This window comes from Cetorhinus maximus, unplaced genomic scaffold (genome assembly GCF_964194155.1).
Source record: "Cetorhinus maximus unplaced genomic scaffold, sCetMax3.hap1.1 HAP1_SCAFFOLD_4207, whole genome shotgun sequence".
Lineage (NCBI taxonomy): Eukaryota > Metazoa > Chordata > Chondrichthyes > Lamniformes > Cetorhinidae > Cetorhinus > Cetorhinus maximus.
In genome coordinates, this window is record NW_027600111.1 from 7360 (window position 1) to 18229 (window position 10870).

Here is a 10870-nt window from a genome sequence, read left to right on the forward strand (position 1 = left end):
GGCATGATCTAATTGAATGGGGGAGCAGAGTCGAGGAGCCGAATGGCCTACCCCTGTTCCTCATTCGTATATTTGTATGCTGTTCAGTTTTGGCATCTAAGTTCCGAAGAAGAGTCATATTGGACTCGAAACGTTAACTCTTTGTCTCTCTTCACAGATGCTCCCAGACCTGCTGAGTTTTTACGACACTTTCTGTTATTTTTATCTAGAACTCCGAACGTGGTTTTATGTTACAACGTAAGAGGTGACGCCTGAGCCTTTGGCCAGAGTTGTCCTCACTGGAGTTTAGAAGAATAAGAGGCGTCTTGATGGATGCATATAGGACCCTCAGGGGATTTGACAGGGTGGATGTGGAGAGGATGTTTCCCCTTGTGGGAGAATCTAAACCTAGACATAGAATCTAGACCTTAGGTCACCACATTATAGGAAGGATGTGATGGCACTGGAGGGGGTGCAGAGGAGATTCACCAGGATGTGACCTGGGATGAAACATTTGAGTTATGAGGAGAGGTTGGATAGACTTGGGTTGTTTTCGTTGGAGCGGAGAAGACTGAGGGGTGACCTGATCGAGATGTACAAGATTATGAGGGGCATGGACAGGGTGGATAGGGAGCAGCTGTTCCCCTTACTTGAAAGGTCAGTCACAGGTGGACATAAGGTCAAGGTGAGGGGCAGGAGGTTTGGGGGGTGGGTGTGAGGAAAAACTTTTTTTACCCAGAGGGTGGTGAGGGTCTGGAATGCGCTGCCTGGGAGGGTGGTGGAGGCGGGTTAGCCTCACATCCTTTAAAAAGCACCTGGATGAACACTTGACACGTCATGACATTCAAGGCGATGGGGCCAAGCGCTGGTCAATGGGATTAGGTAGGTAGGTCAGGCGTTTCTCACAGTGTCGGTGCAGACTCGATGGGCCGAAGGGCCTCTTCTGCACTGTGTGTGTGATTCTGTGATAGACGTCACTGTTTGTAAATATGGGTTCGTCCATTTAAATGGAGACGAGGAGAATTTCCTTCTCTCAAAGGTTGGTGAGCCTTTGGAAATCTCTTCCCCAAAAGGCGTTGGGAACAGGGTCTTTAAATATGTTTAAGGCCGAGCGTGATAGATTCTGGTTAAGCAAGGTGGGGGTGGGTGAAAGGTTATTGGGGGGGTCGGCCGGAATGTGGGGCTGAGGTTACAATCAGATTGGCCGTCAGCTTATTGAATGGCGGGGCAGGCTCGAGGGACCGAGTGGCCTCCTCCTGTTCCTGCTTCATATGTTCGGACAGCGTGGGATTGAAACAGGTAACCTTTGCTCTGTATATTTCTGAATGGGGAGGAAACTCATCCTGGCTAAGAATGGAGAACAGGCCGTGTTGCATTCGTTGCTTGGTCCAATCCCCCGCCCGGTCGCCGTCCAATCAACATGCCCGTGGAGCTGAAATCGAGCGGGATTTAGAATAGGCGATGTAAAGGTGACCCGGGGCGAATTTCTAGATCCAATGACGCCCCCCTCCACCCAACCCCGGCCAAAACGGTTTGACCCGGGCCTCTGGAGCAAAGCGATTCACCCGTGATCACTCTCTCTTTCTTTCCCCCGCCTCAGATGTCCTGTTGCGGCCCTCGATTTCGGTGTTGCGGACGTCCGGCATGTTCGTCCAAGGCGAGGCCGTCAACTTCCGCTGCTCGTCGGCCAGCGTCTTCGCGGTGATCACCTTCTACCTCTACAAAGTGGGCGAGTCGGGACCGGTGGCCTCGGTGGGGCCGACGTCAGCCTCCAGCGCCATCCTGACCATCCACAACATCAGCATGCACCAGGAAGGCTACTTCACTTGCATGTTCAAAGTGCTGATCAACCACAAGATGCACTCGTCCACTCACAGTGACCGGGTCCAGGTCGCCATCACAAGTGAGTCGCCGATTTCCACCCCCCCACCCCCGCTTTCTGGTTTCGAGGTCGCTCCACATGAGTGACTGAGGCAAAGAGGCAGAGGGCAACGTATCTAAAAATAAAAACAAAAAAAAACTGCGGACGCCAGAAATCCAAAACAGAAACAGAAACACCTGGAAAAACTCAGCAGGTCTGGCAGCATCGGCGGAGAGGGGAGCACAGTTGACGTTTCGAGTCCTCGTGACCCTTCAACAGAACTAAGTAAAATTAGGAAAGGGGTGAAATATAAAAGCTGGTTTAAGGTGGGGGGTTTGTTGGGACAAATAGCCAGTGATAGGTGGAGATAACCAAAATCTGTCACAGATAAAAGCACAAAGAGGTGTTGAAGGTGGTGATATTATCTAAAGGAATGTGCTAATTAAGAGTAGCAGACAGGACAGATAAGGTGCAGATGGCTCTAGTGGGGGGTGGGGAATACTAAAAGGTAGAAATAAACAATGGCGGAAATACATTTAAAAATAATGGAAATAGGTGGGAAAAGAAAAAATCTGTATAACTTATTGGGCTCAATATTGAGTTCAACAATTTTAGATCTTGAACTCTCTCCTCCATCCCCACCCGCTTCCCGTTTCTTCCCCCTCCTTTTTGTTTTTTCCAATAATTTATATAGATTTGTCTTTTCCCACCTATTTCCATTATTTTTAAATGTATTTGCACCCATTGTTTATCTCTACCTTTTAGTATTCCCCCACTCCCACTAGAGCCATCTGCACCTTATCTGCCCTGTCTGCTACTCTTAATTAGCACATTCCTCTAGATAATATCACCACCTTCAACACCTCTATGTTCTTTTGTCTATGACAGATTTTGGTTATCTCCACCTATCACTGGTTGCTTGTCCCAACAAACTCCATCCCCCCCAATCCCTCCTTAAACCAGCTTATATTTCACCCCTTTCCTAAGTTTACTCAGTTCTGTTGAAGGGTCATGAGGACTCGAAACGTCAACTGTGCTCTTCTCCGCCGATGCTGCCAGACCTGCCGAGTTTTTCCTGGTATTTCTGTTTCTGTTTCAGCGATGGATCTGAGTTTGCTGATGAGGCCAAGCTAGGGTGGGAAGGTAAGCTGCGGGGAGGAGACTGAGAGGCTGCAAGTCGGGCGAGTGGGCAAAAGGTGACTGATGGGAATGTAACGCAGCGGAGTGCAAGGCTGTTTACTTTGGCCGTGAGACTGAAAGAAAACAGAAATTTTTTCTTTATCTAAAAAGGTGAGGGAATTGTAAGTGTCGATGATCAAAGGGTGTGTTTGTAGAAGGAACGCGGAAAGTTAGCATGCAGGCGTAGCAAGTAAGGAGGAAGGCAAATGGCATGTTGGCCTTTATTGCAATGGGATTGGAGTACAAGAATGAAGAAGCCTTGCTACTGTTGTGCAGGGTTTTTGGTGAGACCCCATCTGGAATATGGTGCGCAGTTCTGGTCTCCGTGTTAAATGAAGGATGTACTTGCACTGGAGGTGGTGCAGTGAAGGGTTCACTAAATTGGTCCCTGGGATGAGAGGCTGTGTAAACTGGGTTTATATTAGAACCATAGAACCATAGAACACTACAGCACAGAAAAACAGGCCATTCGGCCCTTCTAGTCTGTGCCAAAATATTATTCCGCTAGTCCCATTGACCTGCACCCAGTCCATAAGCCTCCAGACCTTTCCCATCCATGTATCTATCCAATTTATTCTTAAAACTTAAGAGTGAGCCCGCATTTACCATGTCAGATGGTAGCTCGTTCCACACTCTCACCGCTCTCTGAGTGAAGAAGTTCCCCCTAAACCTTTCCCCTTTCACCCTAAAGCCATGTCCTCTCGTGTTTATCTCTCCTAATCTAAGTGGAAAGAGCTTACTCGCATTTACTCTGTCTATACCCCTCACAATTTTGTAAACTTCTATCAAATCTCCCCTCATTCTTCTACGCTCCAAGGAATGAAGTCCTAACCTGTTTAATCTTTCCCTGTAACTCAACTCCTTAAGACCCGGCAACACCCTAGTAAATCTTCTCCGCACTCTCTCGATCTTACTGATATCCTTCCTGTAGTTAGGCGACCAGAACTGCACACAATACTCCAAAGTTGGCCTCACCAATGTCTTATACAACCTCACCATAACATCCCAACTCCTATACTCAATACTTTGATTTATGAAGGCCAGTATGCCAAAAGCTTTCTTTACAACCTTGTCTACCTGTGATGCCACTTTCAGGGAATTATGTATCTGAACTCCCAGATCCCTTTGTCCCTCCGCACTCCTCAGTGTCCTACCATTTACTGTGCATGTCCTACCTTGGTTTGTCCTTCCAAAATGTAACACCTCACACTTTTCCGCATTAAATTCCATCTGCCATTTTCTGGCCCATTTTTCCAGTTGGTCCAGATCCCTCTGGAGATATTCTCTGGAGTTTAGAAGAATGGGAGGCGATCTCATTGAGACCTGCAGGATTGTGAAGGGGTTTCCCAGGGTGGGCGCCGAGGGGTCGATTCCGCTGGTCGGGGGGAATCTAAAACGCGGGGGGCACAATGTCGGGATAAGGGGGCCGATCATTTAGGACTGAGATGAGAAGGAATGTCTTCACTCGAAGGGTTGGGAATCTAGCCCAGAGGATTGTGGATGCTCCATCGTTGAGGGCCGGGATGGACAGATTTTTGGCCTCTCCGTTAATGATGGGATATGGGGAGCGAGCAGGAAAATGGAGTGGAATCCCAAGTTTAGCTGTGAGCACATTGAATGGCAGAGCAGGCTCGATGGGCCGAATGGTCTACTCCAATCCCCGTTTCTTATGCCCTTGCGTCCCCCTGAAATAGATACTTAAACGTGCATACGTCACACGATGGTCACCATAGCCTTAGGGAAACAAGGGAGATTTACCACAATGGTAGCCTCTGTATGGGAATCTAGTTGTGTGGAGCCACTGGGGGTTGCTTTAGACCAGGGAACGTTCAACTAAGGTTGGTAGTTTGGCACCAAGAATGAGCAACATGAAAGAGAATAGAGAACTCATGCATGTTCTCCTCAGAACAAAGAAGGTTATGCGGAGATTTCATTGAGTTGATCAAAATTATCAGGGGTTTCAATAGACTAGGGGTGGGGGTAGGCGTGAAAGTGTGGGGGTGGAAGGTGGGACAGGTTTCCTGGCCAGTGACAGAAGGGTACACAGTTAAGATAAGATAATTGAGGTTTAGATGCAGGTTCAGAAGTCAGGAGTCAAGTTCATGGTGCAGCTCATTTATACATGCTAGAAGCAATGTACATTTATACTCAGGGACCCGGTCGCTTCAGACAAAAGGAATATGGTCAAACCTTATGCCTTTGGTTGAAGCCGGGAGCCTGGGGAGCCTACAGTGCTCCGTTGCTGTCTCCATGGCAACGCGTCGAACAACCCGATTCAGCCGGCCCGCCAAACGGCACCCGTTTGTCCCGTCGCCAACATCGCAGTGACGCTTGGAGACTTGGCGCTCGGGTGTTTTCCCTGATGAGCGTCAGGCGTGAATCTTTGACGAGGCTGTCTCTCGTTTCGGCGTCAGTCCTGTTCTGCGCTGCGAGCGACTGAGACATACGATAAACGTCAGATAAGGCGAGATGCAACAATGGGGCAGGCGCTCGTGTAGTTACGAGCCACGATATTTGAAGACATCCATGTGTTCCTCCTCGTGAGGTGATGTTGAGCCCCTCCTACATTCGCTCATACACTCCTGCCTTACAGACCTTGCAATTCTTTATTCTTAAGAGGGCAACAAACTTACGAGGATATATACATTTTAAAAAGGTATTCATAAAATTTACAACATACGTTTGCAGAAAACAGCTTAGCGTCTGATACAAAGGGTTCCCTGAAGACTTTGAAGATGAGATTCAATTCTCTTAGATACTGCCGAATCTCAGACATGTACATCTTCTCTCAATCATAGTAAGTTTGTTCGTCAGTGGTAATGGCTTCCTCTTCCATGACACCCAAACCTTCCTCATCTTGATGGAACATATCCATTAGTACCTTATTGGCACACATGGCCTCTTTAATGTCTTGTTGGGTGATTTCGTAGTGTCGTATGTTTCGTACACCTCTCATGCTTTGCAAGATGGTGGTTCTGCTTGCAGAGGTGCAGGATTATATTCTGCATGGCCCTACCTCCTCCCTGAGCTTAACTCACCACCACCCCACCTCCCCCCCACAACACCAATCGCCCCCCTCCCCCACCACCTTCCCACTGTAGAAATCAGGATTCTGGCTCCCCAGGAAGGGGCAACCTTGTCCGTCAATGCACAGCGGGGGTAAGAGATGCCAAAAGATTGGGTTGACTTGCGTTCAGGCCTTGCGTTCACAAGAGTTGCCTCCCTTTTATCTTTCAGGCAAGGCAGAACGACCCACGATATCCAGGAACACCGAGTTTCATCTGTACCCCCAGGGGCAGCTACTCACCCTGCTCTGCACAGCCCCGAAAGCCTACCGGACCCGCAATTTCCAGCTGTACCAGAATGGGCTGGAGATAAGCACCAGGTTGACCGTGCGCGACTCAGTTGCGGAGTTCACCATGGTGAACACGACGATGGCCAATCAGGGAGACTACAGTTGCGCGTACCGGACAACCATCGCCGGGCGGGAGTACAACTCCACCCAGAGTGAATCCCTCGCGATCGCTATTTCAGGTAGGCAGCCGAAGTCCTGCGCAAAGAAAATCGAGACTGGAAACGAGCACATCCCACATGGCGGCAGCGTCGGGCCGATCGGTGTCAATCTGCTCTCGAACAACGATCCAATTTTTCATTGAAGAGCAAAAAAGAATTGCGGACGCTGGAAATCCGAAACAAAAACAAAAACAAAAAAATAACCTGGAAAAGCTCAGCGGGTCTGGCAGTATCGGCGGAGAGGGAGCACCGCTGACGTTTCGAGTCCTCACGACCCTTCAACAGAACTAAGTAAAAATAGAAGAGAGGTGAAATATAAGCTGGTTTAAGTCGGGGGGTGGGGGGGGGGGGGGTGGGACAGGTAGAGCTGGATAGAGGGCCAGTGATAGGTGGAGATTAACCAAAAGATGTCACAGACAAAAGGACAAAGAGGTGTTGAAGGTGGTGATATTATCTAAGGAATGTGCTAATTAAGGGTAGAAAGCAGGACGGGCAAGGTGCAGAGAGCCCTAGTGGGGGTGGGGGTGGGGGTGCAGGAATCGATAAAGGCTAATTGTTTTATCTCTACCTTTTAGCCTATTTTGATTCCTTCACCCCACCCCGTCCCCGCTAGGGCTCTCTGCACCTTGCCCGTCCTGCTTTCTACCCTTAATTAGCACATTCCTTTAGATAATATCACCACCTTCAACACCTCTTTGTCCTTTTGTCTGTGACATCTTTTGGTTATCTCCACCTATCACTGGCCCTCTATCCAGCTCTACCTGTCCCACCCCCCCCACCCCCCGCCTTAAACCAGCTTATATTTCACATCTCATCTATTTTTACTTAGTTCTGTTGAAGGGTCATTCGGACTTGCTCCTCTCCGCCGATGCTGCCAAACCTGCTGAGTTTTTCCAGGTATTTTTGTTTTTATTTTTGTTTCGAGTTGAAATCGGATTGGACTGGAGGACATTTTGAAAAATGCAGCCCCTTTATATGAAGTTAGCAGGATCGGTGTCCAATAAATGAGCAATTTCAGACTTTGGATACGTGTAGAGAGTGGCCAATATCATATCTGACCATGCACATCTTCCCCTTCGATTAAACAATATTAAACAGAGGACCCAATTCTAAAAGGGGTACCAGGGTCAGAGGGACCTAAAATACATCATTGAAGACGGCAAGGGCAGGTTAAGAAAATCTCTTGTAAAGCATAGAGTACCCTAAGCTTTATTATTAGAGTACAGGAGCAAGGAGGTGATGTTGAATTTGCATCAGACACTAGTTCAGCCTCAGCTGGGGTATTGCGTCCAGTTCTGAGTACCGCTCTTTAGGAAGGTTGTGAAGGCTTTGGAGAGTGCAGAGAAGATTCACGGGAATGGTCCCCGGGATGAGGGACTTGGGTGACGTGGATATATTGGGGAAGGCGGGACTGTCTTCCTTGGAGAAGAGAAGATTGCCAGGAGATTCGATAGGGGTGCTCAAAATCGCGAGGGGGCCTGGACAGGGTAGAAGAGGGTGAACCTGTTCCCATTGGTCGTGGCGGGGGGTGGGAGAGGAGATCAAGAAGGAGAAGGCACGGATTGAAGGGGATCCGGCGGAAGAAGCAACAGCGACCTGGGGAGAAACAGCCTCACGCATTGGGAGGAGTTCCGGATCTGGAACGCGCTGCCTGAGAAGGCCCAGGGGAGGCAGCTTCAATCGAGGCTTTGAAAAGGGAAGGAAACTGTGGTCCGAAAGCGAAGTGTGTGCAGGGTTACAGGGAGAAGGCAGAGGTGGGGCGGGGTGGGGCGGGGTGGGTGGTGAGTTGCTCGGTTGAAGAGCCAGTACAGACAGGATGTGCCGAATAGCCTCCTTCCGTGCTGTGATCATCCTGTAATTCTGCTTGACCCTGCAGTTGAGCTCAGCCAAACAGGGACTTGGAAATGTGGATGGTACAATAGTGGTGGCTTGTATTAGGTAGACAGTAGCTGCCCAACATTCAGCTCGATTTACATCAATGAAATTGTACAGTGGACGGTAAGACGCTGGTAATATCCGCTCCTTTCTCCAGGCGGGGACTATACCAGGCGCCAGTAGCGCGATCACCTGTTACTTTGCCCCAGCCACAAGATGAATATGCCAGGATTTTGACCCCGTGACAGTGAAGGAACGGCAGATATATTACCAAGTCAGGATAGCGAGCGACTCGGAGGGGAACTTCCAGGTGTGAGGCTGACAGGGTTAATTCTTCGAGAAGTTGCTATCAGTTGAATAGGTCAGAGGCTGGGAATCCTGCGGCGGAGAGTAACTCAACCTCCTGACTCCCCCAAAGCCTGTCCACCATCGACAAGGCACAAGTCAGGAATGTGATGGGATACTCCCCACTTGCCTGGATGTGTGCAGCTCCCACAACACTCGAGAAGCTCGACACCGTCCAGGGAAAAGCAGCCTCGCTTGATCGGCACCCCATCCACAAACATTCACTCCCTCCACCACCGACGCACAGTAGCAGCAGTGTGTGTACCATCTACAAGATGCACTGCAGGAACTCACCAAGGCTCCTTCCACAGCACCTTCCAAACCCACAACCACTACCGTCTAAAAGGACAAGGGAAAAGATAGATGGGAACACCACCACCTGGAAGTTCCCCTCCCAGTCACTCACCATCCTGACTTGGAAATATATCGGCCGTTCCTTCAGTGTCACTGGGTCAAAATCCTGGAACTCCCTCCCTAACAGCACTGTGGGTGTACCTACACCACAGGGGACAAAATCCTGGAACTCCCTCCCTAACAGCACTGTGGGTGTACCTACACCACAGGAACAAAATCCTGGAACTCCCTCCCTAACAGCACTGTGGGTGTACCTACACCACAGGGAACTGCAGAGGCTCAAGAAGGCGGCTCACCACCACCTTCTCAAGGGGCCAAAAGGGATGGGCAATAAATGCTGGCGTCAGCTTGTGATGCTCACACCCCATGAATGAATTAAGATAAAAAAACCACCTTCTCGAGGGCAATTAGGGATGGGCAATAAATGCTGGCCTAACCAGCGATGCCAACAGCCCACGAATGAATTTTTAAAAAAAACCTTTGTAAGGGGGCAATTAGGGATGGATAATAAAAGCTGACCTAGCAAGCTGTTCACAGGCTAGGGATATAACTGTATTACAGAGGGTGCAGAGGAGATTTGGAAGAATGTTGGCAGGACTGGGAAATTGTAGCTAAGCAGAGAGATTGGGCAGGGTGAGGTTGTTCTGCCTGGAGCAGAGGAGTAGGAAAGGAGATTTGATTGAGATGTACAAAATTGTGAGGGGCCCGGGCGGAGGGCATACTAACTTCAGCAGGGAGGTCAGTGTCCAGGAGGTGTAGAATTACAGCGCTTGGTATTAAAGGTGAGAGAGGAGATGAGGTAAAAGTCTTTCAACCCAAGAGGGTCGCAGGGTCCGGGTGAGCAAACGCTAAGGTTAACTTGCAGGTTGAGTCGGTAGTGAGGAAGGCAAATGCAACTTTGGCATTTATTTGGAGAGGACTAGAATATAAAAGCAGGGATCTGCTGCTGAGGCTTTATAAACCACGTTTAGAATATTGTGAGCAATTTTTGGGCCCCTGTATCTCAGGAAGGATGTGCTGGCCCCTGGAGAGGGGTCCAGAGGAGGTTCACGAGAACGATCCCAGGAATGAAAGGCTTAACATATGAGGAAACGTTTGAGGACTCTGGGTCTATACTCGATGGAGTTTAGAAGGATGAGGGGGGGATCTGATTGAAACTTACAGAATACTGAAAGGCCTGGATAGAGTGGGACGCGGGGAAGATGTTTCCATTAGTAGGAGAGACTAGGACCCGAGGGGCACAGCCTCAGAGTAAAGGGAAGACCTTTTAGAACAGAGATGAGGTGAAACTTCTTTAGCCAGAGAGTGGTGAATCTATGGAATTCATTGCCACAGAAGGCTGTGGAGGCCAGGTCATTGAGTGTATTTAAGACCGAGATAGATAGGTTCTTGATTGGTAAGGGGGGATCAAAGGTTATGGGGAGAAGGCGGGAGAATGGGGTTGAGAAACTTATCAGCCGTGATTGAATGGCGGAGCAGACTCGATGGGCCGAATGGCCTAATTTCTGCTCCTATGGCCTTATGGGCTCATCCATAAGGTGCCACTCGCCGTCCTTGACTTGGGAAGAGGATGTCGGCCGTTCCTTCGCTGTGGCCGGGTGAAGCCCCCTAGCCGGAGGGCCTCGGAGGGAGTTGGGCTAAGCGAGGCGAGGCTCGCCTCTTGACCGGCGTAGGCCCGATCCTGTGCCGCGGTCTCCCTGTCGCTCAACGGAAGGAGAAAAGGGGAACCAAAGGGAATAACTGAAACAATAAATAAGCCGATGT

The 10870-nt window shown here is 49.5% G+C and overlaps 1 protein-coding gene across 1 annotated transcript; it reads left to right on the forward strand.

The window, feature by feature from the left end:
* Window positions 1-209: 209 nt before the first annotated feature.
* On the forward strand, window positions 210-6553 carry LOC144678406 (immunoglobulin superfamily member 1-like; the record flags this gene model as incomplete). The annotated part of the gene is made up of 3 exons (XM_078538198.1): window positions 210-237; window positions 1580-1882; window positions 6257-6553. Coding segments are annotated over 3 exons (628 nt in total), but the record flags the coding sequence as incomplete, so codon positions are not given.
* Window positions 6554-10870: the final 4317 nt, after the last annotated feature.